The 20,464-nt window shown below is 41.8% G+C and overlaps 1 protein-coding gene across 1 annotated transcript in view; it reads right to left on the bottom strand.

Annotated features, from left to right (window-relative positions):
- LOC117290245 (apoptosis-inducing factor 3-like) overlaps positions 1 to 18,286 on the bottom strand; it is a 30,321-nt gene extending 12,035 nt beyond the window's left edge. Inside the window, exons 1-4 of the mRNA XM_033771525.1 lie at positions 18,126 to 18,286; positions 12,688 to 12,830; positions 11,292 to 11,448; positions 124 to 233 (exon numbers count right to left, since the gene is read on the bottom strand). Coding sequence (XP_033627416.1) covers positions 124 to 233; positions 11,292 to 11,448; positions 12,688 to 12,739 — 319 coding nt within the window. The 5' untranslated portion in view covers positions 12,740 to 12,830; positions 18,126 to 18,286. The remainder of the gene's footprint in view (positions 1 to 123; positions 234 to 11,291; positions 11,449 to 12,687; positions 12,831 to 18,125) is intronic.
- Positions 18,287 to 20,464: the final 2,178 nt, after the last annotated feature.

A 20,464-nucleotide genomic window follows, 5' to 3' on the forward strand; every position in this document is an offset into this window, starting at 1 on the left:
CTTTGGCAAGTAAGGTGTCTAGTGCCTTTAAAGTAGTTGTGTGTCCTACATGAACTCCAATAGACATGCAGACAAGGGTTAAAAGAAAAGACCTGATTGCACAGCATGCAATACATTGTGTACCTTTAACTAGAGGAGCTCCATAATGCGTACATTTGTGACCAATAGCGCTGAATACTCCAAGCTGCTTCACCAGCAGAGCCTTCCCGCTTCCAACCTCTACCTCTCGCATCCTGAGGGATCACACGGATATAAAACATTACTATTACATACCTACCAAGACATCGATAATTTTTAGCCGAAAATTCATCTTTTTGGGGGAAATAATCTGATACAATCGTAACCCCACATCAACCAGCAACATCTCATGTGTACCTCATTAGAGTTTGAAGTATACTGAAAGGATTTTTGATGCATTTTGAAACACTTTTTTGTACACAAATAAATTTCTGCAGTATTTTTCTTTTTCGGGTGGCGATTATGTTATTCGAATAAAAAAAAGGCCTTCTTTAAAGATTTTATATTTCTTTTTTTTTGGGGGGTGAGCTTTGAAAAATCTCACGCATAGTTGGCCTCTGAACTTGGCATCTCTGCTACTATTATACATTTGGTTTGCGGTAACACCATGTGTGTATCTACTTGACAGGTAGAGTTTGTTCTTAGAGATCTAGCCTGTCTTTCTTTATTCTACTACCGCGGAGAAGATTTATTAGATTGTTTGGGAGACTTCTCAGTTCTGAAAAGAACTGTCCTGCTTTTTTAACTACTACCGGTACCCGGGTGGAAGGTATAACTGTAGAGATGGCAAAACTGATACACCTTCCAAGTGTAGAGAGGTGTGTGGATTATCAGTGTTAATTGCCCCCCCCTTTTAATTTTGTAATAGAACTTTGACCCTACCTTTAGAATTAATGGATCAGTCCAAGATTGCCACATCAGCAGAGATACTCTGGACAGGATGTTGGTCTGGTCATTCTTATACCAGTGATGACCAGTAACAGACATTAAAGGAGTTTCTTCTAGATATATATCGTGACAGTGGTTTTTCATTATTCTTTACAGGTATGTTGATTTTATTTTCTTTATTAATTCCATTGTGCTTTTTAATAGAACTATCTAGATTATTGAAGTTCATTATTTGATTTGTGTTATGAACTTGATCAAGACAATGTCACTTGAAGACAGTTGGGAGTTTTCACTCCAAGGTTACAAGATCAAGGAAGGATTTGTTTTAGACTTGGAAGACAGTTGAAATGTAGTTTAGAGTTCCTTTTGTTAAGTCATAATGGACAGTGATAATGATTTGATTTAGATGAAGTGAAATTGCTTTCTTTAAATACTGCTTGGACTTTGTTTAGTATTTAAAGGTTACTTTTATTGGCTAAGGTATCACTTTTCTAAGTTTGCTTTCAAGTGTTAAAGAGTACTTTATTCGTAATATAGACATTCATTACTAGTTTCTGTTTGATGTATTTGTTGGAAAGAACTGTAATGTTCTTTCAGATATATTTTAGTTTGGAAGTATTGTTAACCAGTACTTTGACCGAACTCCACGTATAGAGAATATTGGTAGCCAAAGACCATTGTTTATTGGAGGTTCAAGATCTTCCTATACTAGACCACACAGTGTGAGCCCAGTGGCTCTGAAGTTGTTTATTGGGTGGTGTTGCAGTAGGGCAGGAAGTGAGATCAGAAGGCAAGAACACATACTTTTCTTGTGAATACTTAAGTAGCTGTAGGCAAGAACACCTATTTTCTTGTGAATACTTAAGTAGCTGTAGGTAAGAACACCTATTTTTCTTGTGAATATTTAATTAGCTATGCCTTGATCATTTACTGCAGGGACAAGATTGTGATGATTATAGGTTGAACCCCTGTTGAAATGAGTTATTGTGTATGCATTTAAAGGTGTTTGTTTTATGAAGTTTATTCTTTGAACCATTTTTGAACCGGATTTAGAGATCAGTACATTTAATTTAGTTATTTGTTAGAAGTAAGTTTGAGTTTTATGCATTACATCTTCAGTAAAGTAAGTACATAGTTTTAAGATTGACAAGTACTTAATGTTTTGATAATGGTTGATGTAACGTGATTCTTATACCAGTGATGACCAGTAACAGACATTAAAGGAGTTTCTTCTAGATATATATCGTGACAGTGGTTTTTCATTATTCTTTACAGTGGTCATCAACCCGATTTTAATGTGCTCCGTTTAGATTGCCAGTTTGGTAATTTGGCGGGTGCAACATTTGGAGGCACGAGAGGGATGAGCGTATTCTTCAACGCACCTGACCTGGCGTAGAAGGATGACAACGCTCGTCCAGAGATACGAACCTGATCATCAGTGACTTGCTGACGACTTCCATGACAAGATGAGCAGACAGTAGCGGGAAGGTCAACGTGAGTCAACTGGACGTGCCATAGTCAGGGTGTACCATCGGCCAGTGGGAGGATCGCCGTACAACGGGATTGCTGCCACACCGAACACGAAGGGCAGTCGCAGACACAGAAAGGACCAGCAAGCTATAATAATCATTTAGCATGGAGGACCTCATCAAGACTTTGGAGAGAGTAATCCTTGGACTCAGCAGCCTGTCCATCGACCAACTCATCCAAGTATGCACACATCTAGATCTTGAGGCAGAGGACGTGGAGAAAACACCAAAGGGCCGTCTTCGGATACAACGGCGACTACTGGCTCACATTAACAGTGAGGAAGTGGAAGACAGTGACGACGGGGGAGTGGAGCTACTCCAGACATTAGACAGCTTCATGAAAGACCTCAAGCAAGAGTCCGAAGATGAACCAGTCTCCATTGACCCAGCTGAGAAGAAAGACGACCCAAGCAGCCCACCTAAGCTTGAGAGTACAGAGCCCTCAACGACACAGCCGTCTGCAACACCGACCGATGTGGCCCACTTGCTGAGACGGGAGTTCAGAATATCCGGTCAGATAGGAGAGCCAGGCCAAAAGGATCGTCTTTCCTTTACCAGTCTTGCCAACCAAATCGAGGCTGGATTGGAGAAAAGCTACCCAGACAGAGATATCGTTCAAGGAGTGATCCGAGCTATAGCACCAGGATCATCACTCCGAAGCTACCTGGAAGGACGAAGTAAGATCTCTCTGCCCAGCCTTCGCCGAATTATAAGAGCACACTACCAGGAGAGAGATGCGACAGATCTCTATAAACAACTCTCCCAGCTGACCCAAGGAGCCAAGGAGTCGGCCCAGGCTTTCCTGTTAAAGGCATTTGACATTCGTCAAAAGGTCCTTTTTGCTAGCCAGGAAAGTGATTCCAGACTCCGCTATGACCCACACCTAGTGCAGGAGATGTTTCGCCATACGATATTGACTGGCTTGAGGAGCGATGCCATCAAGACAGAACTCCGGCCCTACCTGGATGAACCAAAGACGTCGGACGAATTGCTCTTCGAAAAGATAAATGTGTTCTCCAGCCTAGAAGAAGAAAGACGGCAGAAACGCACCCAAAACAAAGCAACCACAGTGAACGAGATCTGTGAAGTAAAGGACAAACAGACCATGCCAGCGAAACCAGGGCTACTGATGACAGAGATTGCAGAGCTGAAAGCAGGGATTGCAGAGCTGAGTTCATTGAAGGGCCAAGTAGCAGCACTCCAAGAATCTTTCCAGAGGACACCACAACAGCAACCAGCACAATTTGATACATCCTCATCCCGAGTTCGTCGAGGATGCCACAAGTGTCAAGAAGCGGGAACCGGTTCTGACTGTGACCACTGCTTCAAGTGTGGGTCATCAGAACACTTTGCTCGTGGATGTCGGAGAAGCAGAGACCGTACACACCAGGGAAACGGTTCAGGGTTACGTCCGCGGGACAGGGAGTAGCCAGGAGAGAAAGACAGTCCCAACCACACCAGCAGGATCGAGACCCCCGACCCATAACTTCAATATGCCACATCACACCCAGACAGCATCGGAAGGTGACAAACCTCATCGGACCAAGATGTACCGTAGATTGCTACCTCAATAATGCATCTACCACTGTGTTATGGGATACCGGAGCCCAGGTTTCCTTAATCAGTTCACAGTGGCTTCACCAAAACCTACCAAATGAACCAATCCGCCCCCTTTGTGATCTTCTTCAGTCCGAGAGGAACTTGGATCTCCGAGCTGCTAACGACACACCAATCCCCTTTGAAGGCTGGATTGAACTCGAGTTAAGAATGAAGACGCCTCGGACGTGCACACCAGTAGTGTTTCCAGCATTGATCACTCAAAATAGGATCCAACAACCGATTATTGGATACAATGTGATCGAGACCCTTGTACATCACTCAGGTGAAGACGCCAGCAGTATTCTTGGAGGAGCAATGAAGAACTTGGAACCCACTAGAGCTGTAAAGTTGGTTCACTTGATTCAGGCTAATGATCCAGAAGAAGTCTGCAGTGTCATATCAGGGAGGCAGAACATTATGATACCCAAACACAGCAACTTTGGTATTCGATGTTTGGCACGAGCTGGCTTGACAAACGGCAAGATAGAAGGACTGTTCGTACCAGACGTTGAACAGCAATGGCCGGAAGGTCTTCAGGTAGAGGAATCAGTGGTGAATCTCAAAACAGGTACGGCGACCCCAGTCGTAATCCGAGTGACGAACTCCACAGACCGAGACATCATGTTGAAACGACGTAGTCTGTTGGGCCACATACAGCTTGTCAATTCAGTATGCCCCATGGAACCCTCTATGCTGAAGACATGGACACCATCACCCAAGCAAGGAGAAACCACTGTTTCCAGTATCTCCACCGAGGAGGAATGGATTCCCCCTGTTAATCTGAGTCATCTGACAACCTCACAGAGGTCTGCTGCTGAGAAGCTTCTTCGAGAGGAGTCGGCCGCTTTTGCCAAAGATGACTCGGATCTGGGACGTGTCCCCAACTTGAAGATGGAGATTCGGCTACGTGATGAGGAACCCGTCAGAAAAACGTACATGTCAATGCCCCGCCCACTGTACCAGGAAGTCCGGACGTACCTAGCAGACCTAATCAGCCGTGACTGGATCAGGAAGTCTTCTTCTCCGTACTCATCACCAGTAGTGTGTGTTCGGAAAAAGGATGGAAGTCTCAGACTCTGTGTTGACTACCGAGAGTTAAACCAGAAAACCATTCCTGATCGTCAGCCAATCCCTCGAATCAAGGACGTGTTGGACAGCCTAGGCGGCAACCAATGGTTTTCAACCCTCGACCAAGGTAAAGCATATCACCAGGGTTTTATGTCAGAGCAAAGTTGTCCACTCACAGCTTTCATCACACCTTGGGGACTTTACGAATGGGTCAGGATTCCATTTGGGTTGACAAATGCACCAGCAGTTTTCCAGCGATTTATGGAGACTTGCCTTGATGGACTCAATGGTGAAATTGCCATGACCTACCTTGACGATGTTTTGGTGTTTAGCGACAACTTTCAAGCCCACCTTGATCATCTTCGGCAGGTCCTGAAGCGTTTACAGAAGCATGGTGTAAAGTTAAGACCCAACAAGTGCGAGTTCTTTCAAAGTGAAGTACGCTACCTGGGTCGACTGGTATCAGCAGAAGGTCATCGACTTGATCCATCCGACATATCTGCTGTTCGGTCCCTCAGCGAAAAGCGACCAGAGACTGTTGGAGATGTCAGGAAGTTACTTGGACTACTGGGCTACTACCGCAGTTACATCCAGGACTTTTCTCGCATCGCACGACCATTATATGACCTACTGAAAGTGACACCGAGTGAGGAGCAAACGACCCAGAAACTCAAAGCCAAGGGAAAAGCAAGCTCGAAGATGAAGTCTGCGCAGAAGCTTTCGAAACAGAAAGTGGAGTGGAAGGATCCTCATCAAAAGATACTTGAGGAGATTCTTGGGTTTCTTATGGCACCACCAATCATGGCCTTTCCAGACTACAATGAGCCGTTTGTAGTTCACACTGATGCATCGAATGATGGACTGGGTGCAGTACTTTACCAACGACAGAAGGGGAAGATGAGAGTCATCGCATATGGGTCCCGTACCCTCAGCCCGGCGGAGAAAAACTATCATTTCCATTCTGGTAAGCTGGAATTTATGGCACTAAAATGGGCAGTGACCGATAAATTCAGAGACTACTTGTACTACTCATCCGCTTTCACCGTGTTCACCGACAATAATCCCTTGACATATGTGTTGACTTCTGCCCGGCTGAATGCAACAGGTCATCGATGGGTGGCGGAGCTAGCAGACTTCAATTTCAACATAAAGTACCGCCCTGGAAAGAGCAATGCAGATGCAGACACCCTCTCGAGATTACCACTGGACATGGAGAACTACATGAGAACATGTACGACAGAAGTCTCCCAGGCAGAATTGGAGACCACAGTCCATGCCATCGAAGCTCAGAGTCAAGGAACCGTCACATGGGCTTCTGCGATCACCACTGATCCTGAGACGTTGCTACCTACCACATTACCAGGTAATCAAATGTTCAGTAAACGTGATGTACAGCGTGCGCAGAAAGAGGACCAGTGCCTAGCCAGAGTTATCTTCTTCCTTCAGAGAGGTCAACGTCCAAGCAAGCGAGAGTTAACAAAGGAGCATCCCGATACCATTGCCTTACTGCGTGAATGGGTTAACCTGAGGCTGGAAGAGGACATCTTGTTTCGAGTAAAGGGCAATAGACACCAGATGATCATTCCCTTGACGATGCGACAAACCGTCTACAAGGAGCTCCATGACAACATGGGACACATTGGTGCTGGGCGTGTCTTGGACCTTGCCAGAAACCGGTTCTACTGGCCCCACATGCAACGAGATGTTGAACATTATTGCTCCAAAGTCTGTCCTTGCCTGAAAGACAGAAAACCCGCACAACACACGAGGGAACCCCTGGGAACAATCATCACGACGGCTCCCTTTGAACTGATTTCCATTGATTTTCTGCATTTAGAACCGAGCAAGGGTGGATTTGAATACATCTTGGTGATTGTTGACAATTTCACCAGGTTTGCCCAGGCATATGCAACCCGAGATAAGTCTGGGAAAACTGTAGCTGATAAAATCTTCAATGATTTTGTTCTTCGCTTCGGGTATCCTCAGCGAATTCATCATGACCAAGGAGGAGAATTCGAAAACAAGATGTTCAAACGACTCCAACAACTCTCGGGTATTACACCTTCCAGGACGACCCCATACCATCCGCAGGGGAACGGTCAATGCGAAAGACTGAACAGGACCCTCCTCGGTATGTTGCGGACCCTCACTGAAGCCCAGAAATCTAACTGGAAGGAGTCACTCCAGAAAGTGGTACATGCGTATAATTGTACTACTAGCAGTGCAACAGGGTTCTCACCGTTCTTCTTGTTGTATGGACGCTCCCCTCGTCTACCAATTGATGTTGCATTTGGCCTGGACCCAAAAGCTGGACCGAAAGAAGAGGACCACAACCAATTTGTGAAACGGTGGAAAACACAGATGGAGGAGGCTTACTTGATTGCAGAACGCCAGGCAGCCAAGTCGACTGAACGAGGAAAGCAGTATCATGACCAGAAGGCCCACAGTACCGTTCTCCAACCGGGAGACCGTGTCCTGATCCGCAATGTTGGACGCCATCTTGGACCAGGTAAACTCCGCTCCTACTGGGAGGACAATGTCTACATCGTTGTTGGTAGAAAAGGAGAACACTCTCCAGTCTATGAAGTGAAGCAAGAAACGGGTAACATGAAGCACCGTGTAGTTCATCGCAATCTCCTTCTCCCCTGCAACAGCATGAGAACAGATGTTGAACCCAAGAAGACGCTTCCCCAACCACAGAGACGAATTCCAAAGCCCAACCGTCGACGAATCTCCAATGAATCCAGTCCGGCAACGAGTGACGACAGTTCAGATGAAGAAGTTACCATGGTAATGAACACTCCATCTGATCCAAGACCGTTCCGAGCAATGGAGGAAGTGAACCAGCCCACATTGAATCCTGCAGCAGTGCCCTTCCCATGGAATGCACCAGACGTGGAGCACACACCTTCTATTGAGCCCCTAGAGCTTATCGATGGCGCTGGGGATAACCAGAACATTGAGGAACCTGATCCTCTGATAACTGCATCCGACACACCTGAGACAATTTGTGAGGACACTCCCGCTGAACAGCCCCCACAACCAGCTGTATCCGATGCACCGGAGCCGAGTGATGACACTTCCACAGAACAGTCCCCACAACCAGAACCGGAACCAGAAGCACCCTCTGAAGGCAGACCAATCAGACAACGACATCCTCCACAACTGTTTGGGTATGCAAGTCTTGGTGAACCTTCGATGCAGAGCATGGACCCTCGAGTGGCTGCTGTTCAGGGATATCCTGTCCCACCTCAGTGGATGCTGCCTATGCAAATGCCTATGACACCATGGTTGAATCCTTATGTTCAGCAGGGTTCACCTATGATGCCACCGGCATGGATGTGGCAGCCAGCTCCACCACTAGTACGAGACGCACAGAGTTATTAGACGAGGACGCAACAACATGACGAGAATCCAGGCTAGCAACGCAATGAAGTTCCCACAGCAGAGTATGGACGGGACGTAGGAACATCAATCAGTAGCTTCAATGTGAGGACTACCCACCGGACTGACTTGATGTTCACTAGCGATGTTGCATAGCTTTCATCCAGTTCGAATCTATTTCTTTATCTTCTTCACGAGAAGTTCGGAGATGAGGGGATGTGGAATTAGCTACTCCATTAAACTTTTCTCCAACTAGTTGCCTTGATGAGGAGGAATTGTCAAGTAATTAGTGTGAGTATTTAACTCTAGAAATGGACACTCAATGAACTGTTCCTTGGATGATAAGGATTGCCGTTAGAGGTTTTGTTCATAAATTGATCTTAATGTATTATTTGTAATGTTGAGGACAACATTTATTTTGAGGGGTAGTATGTAGAGATGGCAAAACTGATACACCTTCCAAGTGTAGAGAGGTGTGTGGATTATCAGTGTTAATTGCCCCCCCCTTTTAATTTTGTAATAGAACTTTGACCCTACCTTTAGAATTAATGGATCAGTCCAAGATTGCCACATCAGCAGAGATACTCTGGACAGGATGTTGGTCTGGTCATTCTTATACCAGTGATGACCAGTAACAGACATTAAAGGAGTTTCTTCTAGATATATATCGTGACAGTGGTTTTTCATTATTCTTTACAGGTATGTTGATTTTATTTTCTTTATTAATTCCATTGTGCTTTTTAATAGAACTATCTAGATTATTGAAGTTCATTATTTGATTTGTGTTATGAACTTGATCAAGACAATGTCACTTGAAGACAGTTGGGAGTTTTCACTCCAAGGTTACAAGATCAAGGAAGGATTTGTTTTAGACTTGGAAGACAGTTGAAATGTAGTTTAGAGTTCCTTTTGTTAAGTCATAATGGACAGTGATAATGATTTGATTTAGATGAAGTGAAATTGCTTTCTTTAAATACTGCTTGGACTTTGTTTAGTATTTAAAGGTTACTTTTATTGGCTAAGGTATCACTTTTCTAAGTTTGCTTTCAAGTGTTAAAGAGTACTTTATTCGTAATATAGACATTCATTACTAGTTTCTGTTTGATGTATTTGTTGGAAAGAACTGTAATGTTCTTTCAGATATATTTTAGTTTGGAAGTATTGTTAACCAGTACTTTGACCGAACTCCACGTATAGAGAATATTGGTAGCCAAAGACCATTGTTTATTGGAGGTTCAAGATCTTCCTATACTAGACCACACAGTGTGAGCCCAGTGGCTCTGAAGTTGTTTATTGGGTGGTGTTGCAGTAGGGCAGGAAGTGAGATCAGAAGGCAAGAACACATACTTTTCTTGTGAATACTTAAGTAGCTGTAGGCAAGAACACCTATTTTCTTGTGAATACTTAAGTAGCTGTAGGTAAGAACACCTATTTTTCTTGTGAATATTTAATTAGCTATGCCTTGATCATTTACTGCAGGGACAAGATTGTGATGATTATAGGTTGAACCCCTGTTGAAATGAGTTATTGTGTATGCATTTAAAGGTGTTTGTTTTATGAAGTTTATTCTTTGAACCATTTTTGAACCGGATTTAGAGATCAGTACATTTAATTTAGTTATTTGTTAGAAGTAAGTTTGAGTTTTATGCATTACATCTTCAGTAAAGTAAGTACATAGTTTTAAGATTGACAAGTACTTAATGTTTTGATAATGGTTGATGTAACGTGATTCTTATACCAGTGATGACCAGTAACAGACATTAAAGGAGTTTCTTCTAGATATATATCGTGACAGTGGTTTTTCATTATTCTTTACAGTGGTCATCAACCCGATTTTAATGTGCTCCGTTTAGATTGCCAGTTTGGTAATTTGGCGGGTGCAACATAACAAATTGTCTGGGAACACTACTTTAGTTTATAGGATCTTAATTAACTGCCCTACCGCGGAGTCAGTCCTTGAATTGGTCTCAACGTTTAAACTAGAGCTTGCTCTAGTCATCGTCAGGAGACCATCTGTGTATCTACTTGCTAGGTAGATTAGATACTTTTGAGAACTTGTCTTGCTTTATATTCAACTACCGCAGAGTAGATTTTCAGAGTTCGTGCGACTTCTCAGATCTGAAAAAGAACTGTCCTGCTTTTTAACTACTACTTTTCAGTCTCCTGATGATGACTAGAGCAAGCTAGTCAAAATGCTGAGACCAACTAACTCAATCCACGGTAGTGAAGTTAATAACAAGAAGTCCCCTTGATCCACTTAGTGAAAAGTAGTCATCCTGGCCGATTTTCTACCTTCAGCCCAGCTATGTAGAAAAGAACCGTCCTGCTTTTTAACTAGTAAGAAACCAATATTTGTTTTTTTAATGATGTTCAAGTGTCGTGGCCGAGCGGTTAAGAGCACCGAATTCAAACTCTGGTGTTTCTGATCAGCAGAGTGTGGGTTCGAATCCCCAGCCGTGACACTTGTGTCCTTAAGCAAGACACTTCACCATTGCTTCGTCCTTCGGATGGGACGTAAAGCCGTTGGTCCCATGTGTTGTGTAACGCATGTAAAAGAACCCAGTGCACTTATCGAAAAGAGAAGGGGTTTACCCCGGTGTTCCTGGCTGTGGCTGCTGTATGCGCCGTAGCACCTTGTAAACCCTTATAAGGTGCTAAATAATTGGGTCTCATAATTCATCACTGCAATAACCTCTCTTTCTGAAAGTTTGTATATACTCAGCGCCTTGAGTACCTTGTTTGGTAGATGCTTGCGCCATATAAGACTTCAATATTATTCTTCTTATTATTATTATCCAAACTTACTCGCCATCTTTGAGGTCATCCACCTTACAGACTTTGACCTCGACTACGCTATCTCCATTCTTCGAGGAATGGGCTTTGGATGCTTTAGTACTGGGAGATTTCTTGGACGAAGCCGATGTCTTACTGGCTCCCACACTCTTGCCTGTATCTGGTGCATCTACAAGAAAGAAAAACGTTGTTACTTAATCTGCCAATTGAACACTTTAATCATGGGATGAGAGAAAAATCAAATTGACCTCATTGGGATTTGAACCCAAGACCCCTGACACTCCGGGCAGATGTTCTACCAACTTAGCTATGAGGCGGAGCGGCATACTCCATTAGCTTGAACAATTTCAAACAACTGCTCCAATAAAATCCTGTACCCCCGCACAAGTCTGGCATCATACTCTCATCTGGTCAAGCCAGTACAAGAGTGAACTAATAATAACAATAATGTGTTTATATAGCGCATTTCCCATATACATGTTCAAATGCACTAAACAGAGATATTGTTAACAGAACAGGTGAGTTTTGAGCAGTGTTTTGAACACAATGACAGATTGTTGATTACGGAGAGACATTGGTAGTTTATTGCACAGTTTGGGAGCGGCAGCAATGAAGGCTCTATCACCAAGTATGGGTAGCATCTTGGGAGATGGGGGTACAGCGTGATGCCTTGAGAAGAGCAAAAGGAGAAGCGGGATGGTTGCGTGATAGTTATAAGTTCAGATAGGTAGGGAGGAGCTGGACCGTGGATGCATTTGAAGAAAGTGAAAGCGGAAGAAGGTTTTCCCCCCAAGATCTCGGTGTTTCATAAGATGCACTACTGTGTAGGGGTACATGTTGTCGTACCCCTTTCACACACCATTTATTTTAGTGATAAATTGAGCAAGCATATATGGACTTTCGTCTTTCATCTTTGAGAGAGCAAGGCCATTTTCTATTTTGCAAAGGGCACTTCCATTGGAAAATCTTAAAGTCTATGGGAATATTAAAGGGGCACCAAGGCCAAGACCAGGGCAACAGGGCCAAGACGCGGGCAACAGAGGCCATGACTTCCAGGGTCTCTGTGAAATTCCAGGCTTGTCATCTTAAAGTTTTACTTTGTAATCCTGGTCTGGGCCCAATTTCATAGCGCTGCTTAACGTTAAGCAAATTTGCGTGCTTACTGTAGCAGAAAAATTTGCTTAAGCCTTGTAGCATATTTCACAGGTTAGCAGAAAAATTGGGCGGCCATATTGCGTGTTTACCGTGGATTTGCATTGTGATGTCATTTATTTTCGTGCGGTAAGCACCAGAAGGTTAGCATGCCTTTTCGTGTGCTTACGGTTAGCAGCGCTATGAAATGGAAATCACACAGTAAGCACAAAATCGGCCGCTAGGCAATGCTATGAAATTGGGCCCTGGTTCTTACCGACTGCCGTGCCATCTGAGTTTGAACGGCTCTTTGACGAACTGCTTCCCATTTTGTATTTGACGGTTGTTCTAGTTCAGCTCAGATTACATTGTCTCCAAAAATTTCATGAATTTGAGATGCAGGAATGATGAGAGTAAAATCTGCAGAGAAAAGAAAACTTGTTTATAATATAATTTGCTTATATTCCACACTTTGTCAAGCTGTATATTTAGTACTTTCTTGAGTTCTGTAAAAACCTACTAGTTTAAAATATTTCTTTATTTTTGAGATGTGATTGTGAATAAAAAAATTGTAAAACGTGTTGATTTATTTTTGAGTGTGTGAATGTAACTTCATTTGACCATTTAAAAAAACTGGTTGTGACGGCTACTTTACCACCATTAAACCAAGAAAGAGGCTACTAGAATTTCCTTGGGGCAGTAAAATGCTCAGTTTACTAACCAAATGGGCTACTTTACCAAATGTTTTATGAAGGATTAACAATATTGACGACAAATCCTGGACAATGCAGTTCATGCAGGTCAGGAATGAGATTAATTAAATTAATTCATTCCCACGTTTTAAGGTCACAAGGCTCCAATGTAAACATCGCAATTTCCAGCTAATTTGATTTCACACTTTCCTAGGACAGTTTCATGCACAGTCCTTCATCAGGCCTTTGTGTACATGGGGCTTTTTTGGGGCACTGCTTACATTTCAATAACATATATATAGGACTCTCAGGAAAGCGAACTTAATCACTGTACTAGCCAATAATCCAATGGAGAAAAGATATCAGTGAAGGAAGTTTCAGTTTTAGATAGGGGCGGTAAACCCTGGAGAAATAACCCGCAGTCAGGTAGTGACTGAAAACCCAGTCCACATAGTGCCCCCAGTCCACATAGTGACTGAAAACCCAGTCCACATAGTGCCCCCAGTCCACATAGTGCCCCCAGTCCACATAGTGCCCCCAGTCCACATAGTGCCCCCAGTCCACATAGTGCCCACAGCGTTATTTGAACCAGGGTCCTAGAGGTGGAAGGCGAGGAAAGAAACCACTCTGCCAACCCGACTGCCCTTAACACAGGAATTCTGCTCGAGTATGGCTAAACGAACACGCTTTCCCAGGGTGCTGCAAGGGCAGTGAATCCACCATAAGCTCCACTGCGATATAAGGCTATGATCAGTGTTGGAGATTATAATCTCTGTCTGTGCTGCAAATTGTAATTCATTTGAAGAAACACTGATCACAGGCACAGACTAAGAATATTTAGGTTGCACATAAGTATAATATGTACAAAATAATTAGAGTCAGTCAGACTACAATTATTGCAAAAATATACAAATTACACGGTTTAACAAAATTATGCTATTAAAGTTCTAAATAATATGATACAGGTAGGTCCCGACGACAAGGTTGATTTTGAATTGATTTACGATAAAAAAAACTCACAAAATATCTGAAACTTTGGCTAATTTTCCCAGTCGGCACAAATAAAATGTCTGTATGAAGTCCGCTAGAGGTATCATTTAATTGAAACCAAATCTATCATTCTAGACCCAAATATTGGAAAATCAACCAGAGCTTTACCCCCCCCCCCCAAAAAAAACCCCCAGAACCATCAATCGCATACATGTACCCTGTACTGCCCCTCCCCATCCCTCCCCAATTAACATGTGAAAATAACCCCTACCCCAATAGAGTACGGTACAATAAATCATTATATCAAAATGAAAATCTACAAGAGATTGCATTATTTTTTTAAACAAACACAGCTAAGAGTATGTACATAACATACAAAGTAGAAACATTTTATCAAGTACACTAACATGGCTGACCTACACATGATGTAAGCTTTAGAAGACTTTCCACTCTATTTAATCACAATTTTACTGTTTTTTCCCCGAAGGCCAAAAAGTCCAATATCTGACTAAATGAGTCACTAAAGAATGAAGAATATCATGCCTGTAAACGTATTTAAATTTTTACTCTTTTAAAGCCATTGGACACTTTCGGAACAGAAAAAAAAAAAAATTCACAGGTTTACAAATAACGTACAGGGTTTACAGAAGGTAATGGTCAAAGATTTAGTCTTGAAATATTATTCCATGAAATGCTTTACTTTTTGAGAAAACATTAAAACAATTATCAATTCTCGATATCGAGAATTACGGATTTATTTTAAAGAAGTTGTGACACACAAAGTGTGGGCCTTGGACAATACTGTTTACCGAAAGTGTCCAATGGCTTTAAATGAGCAAGGTTTGATGACATTAGTCTGACTTTTGCCTTTCCCTGGACGGCTTCTGAATGTTATAATAATTGTATTGAACAAAGAATTGAAATAAATAAATAAAATAAATGATATAGGCTAAATGTCAACAGAGCAAGCTAAACCAAACAAAGCACTTACTCTATCAATGCCTTTGCACCTAACCCTTAGCTTGCTGTTGCAGTACAAGTACTGTATAAAGACTCAGTATAAACTGTCCTGCTTTAAATCCCACCTCACTCCAACCCTAACCAAATCAAATTCAAGCCCATTCACATGCCATTATCCGTTTAGTGTGGTCTATTTTTTGCTGATTCACCGTTAATAATCAAATAAATACGGGACAAAAGATGTCTTTGTCCTTCGGTTCTTAAATGAGAAAGCAGTTTTCAGTCCGAGCTGACAGTTGCCCTAGTTACGCTTCATTGAATTTAAATTACATTCGAGTGTTTGGGAGCAATTGAATATAATCAACTTTCTGCACAGTCATGACGGTTACATGTATACCTTCATGTATACAAGCACATTGCTGGAAAAAATATGTGCAAGCACTACACACTTGAATCTTTTGTGCTATTGTGTGAAGTGTTTTCATTACACTTTTAAATAAGACCAGAATTTTGTTGACAAGACCACACCAAAAAAGAGTTTTTTTTTCAAAATTTCAACTGTTTTAATTTAAAGGGTGTATGTACTTTTTGTAGGAAAAAAAACCCACAATGTCCACAGATTTACACCAAACTTACAGGGTTTGAAGATAATGATAGTAGAGAGCTTCCCTGAAAATATTACGTGCTGAGGTGCTGTAGTTTTTGGGAAATGGGTAAAACAATGTCATGAAAATAATTTTGGTCTCATCTCATGACACCAAAATTATTTGAAGCATTTACAAACGTATTTTCATGACATTGTTTTAGGCCTACTCATTTCTCAAAAACTACAGCACCTCAGTAAGTAATATTTGAAGGGGAGCTTTCCACTATCATTATCTTCAAACCCTGTAAGTTTAATGTAAATCTATGGACATTTTGAAAAAGTACCCAAATCCTTTAAAACAAACACTTTGGGGTTTGACTTGGATTGTGTGAATGACATTCCCATTCCCACACTTTCCTGGGAGTCGTTACCAGAGACAAGCAATGCTTTTTGAGTGCCTCAATACAATTTTTTATTTTACTTATTTGTATTGCTATCTAACCTTTAAAGGCAGTGGACACTATTCAATTATTAACTCAAAATAATTATTAGCATAAAACCTTACTTGGTAACGAGTAATGGGGAGAGGTTGATAGTATAACACATTGTGAGAAACGGCTCCCTCTGAAGTGAAGTAGTTTTCGAGAAAGAAGTAATTTTCCACGGATTTGATTTCGAGACCTCAAGTTTAGAACTTGAGGTCTCGAAATCAAGCATACAAATGCACACAACTTCGTGTGACCAGGGTGTTTTTTTCTTCCGTAGTTATCTCGCAACTCCAACGACCAATTGAGCTCAAATTTGCACAGGTTTGTTATTTTACGCATACGCTGAGATACACCAAGTGAGAAGACTGGTCTTTGACAATTACTAATAGTGTCCAGTGTCTTTAAAAGGAGTCCGAACACTTATTTTTACTTTTAGAATTAATTTGCAAAATGTGTGTGAAAAAAAAATATTAAAAGAACTGAAAGTGTTATGTCTATCAATAATCTTTTTTACATGTAATACATGTAGCATTAACAGAGGTCCAAAACGTTACACACCTATATGCTCAGGGGGAACCTTTAAACTCAGCATCCACAAACTCCGCACCCTGCAAACTCAGCACCTTGCAAACTCAGCACCTTGCAAACTCAGCACCTTGCAAACTCGGCACCCACTTTTTGATTGTATTTATTTATGTTTGTCACAACATCATGTGAATTGTGATTGTACACCCAGTAACTTGGGCGCTGTACTCCTTTTTTTCGAAATTTTGTAATAAGGTTTGTTGCGATTCAGAAACGCAATGCATTGTGGGAAGGAATATGGGGCAGTTTCTATGCAGTTTCTACGACTCGCGCACGCAACGCCTATACCTTTGTGTGGGTTCAACAGCGCCCTCTCTTGATATTTTGCTATTCGCAATAAACCTTATTATCGGTTGTACTGGCGATAATGACATAATTTCGAAAAATTAGTACAGCGCCCCAGTTACTGGGTCTAACTGCTTTTAATTTTAAATTCTTTAAAATATTGTAACTGGACTTGCTTGACTCTGACTTGTAGACCATGGGATGGGTATTGAAAAGGGGCCTATTTTTGGGGTTTCGTGGTCCCCATCTCCGGACTGCATTAAATTTGACGCACAAGGGTTTTCAATGGTACTGAATCCGAATTTGGTTGTTGCTAAGCTCTAAAACTGCACAGTTCGTGAACAGACCAATTTTTGGGTCATTTTAGGTCAAAAACAGTATTTTTTGATAACGTCTGTATACACTGGGACTATTTACCAATCGTTCACGGCAGTGATGCAAGAACCTTTTCCAAGTGTTTAATGTGAACGATGTAAATTTTCCCCTTTTCTGTCCGATTAACATGCAAAGGCCTACAACAAAAACCCATGATTTTTATTGATTGAACATCAAGTACAATGCCATTTGTTTTTCGTTGCTACGACGTGCGTGTGTTACATTTTTATTATCACGCGCGCGGCCACGTTATATGTGGGACGCAGACGCACTATTTTGTTCGTAATCCACTCGCGCTTGTGTGATAACTTGTAGTTTTGTCGAACGAGCCTGTGAATCGGCATCCTTTTATTCAGGGGTTTGAAGAAATACTCTGTATGTTATAATGGTACAGTGTAGGAACGAAACACGATAATGCTTCGAATGACGTCACCCACATCGCAGGCTTCTGAGGATTTGTAGATCACTATTTGTCGCCGTAATTGTTTCTTTTCGGGATTCGGTGCAGGATTTTCGCCAAGAAACAGCAACTAATGGATTTTCGGTATTTTATTTCATACCTACATACAAAAAGTGCGTGGTCCAAAAGTGGGGACTACGGTTTTGAACAATTCTAGCGATCATCCCATGGTCTATTGTTGATCGACAAAAAACATTACTTCATACTTGGTTGGTTACTAAAACAGACACTCACAGTCACAGTCTCACTGAGCCGAGTGAATACTGATTAAAAAATAGTGTTTTTTATACATACCTCAAACAAAAGAGACGTGTAGGAAAACGTGTTTTAATCCCTCCACTTCAAATGTATCTTGTGATCATTGAATTTACACGACACACCACTCTTGTGTCACTGTCACTGTCATGCTTGTCACGTCCGGCCGGACGTTGTCTACAGTTTGTTGCCTGCCTGGCCTGAACAAAAAATACACACAAACATAACAAAATTTACTGAGCAGACGGCCTCTTGAGGGCGTTATCTTATTTCCATCTACGACGCGCACGAAGCCGACAAGCGCCTTCCACCGCCATTATTTTTTCATTTCAAGACAAGTTATTTTATTTCCATTCCAACATATATTTTATGTTTCTAAATCATTACCGAAAAACGTATTATGTGTCCTGATATAAGAACCCACAGTGCACTGCAGTGGTTAGTTATTTAGGAAACTAGACAAGCAGGCACCATTCGTAGGAAACGACTGGATGGCTTTGGATTCGGCTCAGGCTAGCTTAGCCCCGCGACTATTTTGACAGTTGCGTGTGCTTTGCGTATACGCGCCCAAGGTTTCAGACGAGAGGACGGAGCCTGAACCAAGCCGAAGCCGTGGTTCCGAAAAAGGCCCATGGGTTCGGTCTGCATTAATGGAGAGCACTAAGAGACAAAATTGCATTGATAGAGACAATTATATCTTTATCACGGTGTGGTCATCTTGATTTTACTCCATTCCAACTCATTGTAACCAAACTGAGGCTGGATGAAATAATAGTCTGGTGCGCATGCGCAATGAATGGTAGCATTCTTTTCTGTTATTGGAAACAGGGAACATGACCAAGGTGGCGACAGGGTGATAACGGTCTAATGTCTTCATAGTTGAGTTTTGTTCGACCTTGACCATCTGTGGCGAATGATGACGAAGAGTTCTGTCTCCATCTCCCATTCCTGTTTTATACACAAAATAAAAAGAACCAATGACGACTGATTAAACAGAAACAGTTCATCTTCTCTGGCGATGGACAGTGATCGATCCTTCAATCAACCTGCCTTTGAATAAATGCGTTGGTCATGAGTTTCTAATCCCTCGGCCATACATCGTGTTAAAAAATAACACAACATAGCAAGAAGAATATGGCTAGGCGGACTACTAGCCTACTGGAGTTGTTCAAAACATAGTTCATATTTTATTCTGGCAATCACTCTTTTAGCCAGATGGGTTCATCATCAGCCGCCAAGTAAGTTTGCTGCCACATAGCGTTCCCAAGTCTGCCATTGGATTCGTAATGCACGCGGTTTCGTTTGCAACAGGTTCTTGTCCCAAAAGGTTTCTTCAACTTTAATTCACGCTGTATATATTTGTTTGTGTCATAAGGACAACTTTCAAACTTTTGTTCCTTATTTCAAATCAGTCTTTAAAAAGTAATCACGTGAACAACAAAGTTTAAATTTCTTCAAAAGTTCTTTCAACTTGGGGAAATAATTATGTGTTTTAAAAAGCACACAAACACAAAAAAGTCATAGTACATTGAGGACTAAAATTAGTACCAACCATGAGTCGTTAACCACTGTTACAAATACTACTAAAAGAGATATTCACGTTACCGCAAACCTCTCTTCCAGCATGCAAAATTTTCAAATAATGATAATTTGCACCAACTTTGCCCGTAACACAAGGCTTTTGTCACACACCTTTTATGTCTTTACGCATGATACAATTCGTCAGAAGTAATTTGGATATTCTGTCACTTTGATGTCCTCATTGCTTTACGAAAGAAAGTGGTGTCGAGGTGGATCAGTTTGGACAATGACTAAACGCCCCATGGATCAGGATATTTTCTCGGTCTTTACGGAGATTTAGCGGGTCGATAGCACATCTGTCAGTGGAGGTGCCGAGCCTTTGTTCCCCACTGGGCGGCCAGCCCATACGTACGGTGTTATCAATAGACGAAATGAATGTTGAGACACGTCTCTCAGTAGATACTACTAATCGTCATGGAAACCCCGCTGCAACTTTGATGACCAACTGAGTCATCAATTCCACAGCTTGCTATTGTAAGAAAGAGATACACAAAGTGTAAATACTGCTGGTCCTTACCAATTAGTGTCCAGTGGCTCAATTTTGACACGCCCGGGATCCCACCCAATGCTGGCTCACCCATTGTAGATAACAAAAAAATGACATATCATAAACCTAAACTCTCTAAAAAAAGAAAAAAATTACATTGCTCGCACAAGTTTATGTTTGGCTGTACGCCTATAGCATCATCCCATTAGTTGAACCCAGCATTAATTTGTTTATTTCTCATTTAAACATAACAATTACAATTTATAAAACGCTATTCTATCAAGATCATGCAGCACAGGAAAGCAGATTT

The sequence above is a fragment of the Asterias rubens genome, chromosome 5, assembly GCF_902459465.1.
Source record: "Asterias rubens chromosome 5, eAstRub1.3, whole genome shotgun sequence".
Taxonomy (NCBI): Eukaryota; Metazoa; Echinodermata; class Asteroidea; order Forcipulatida; family Asteriidae; genus Asterias; species Asterias rubens.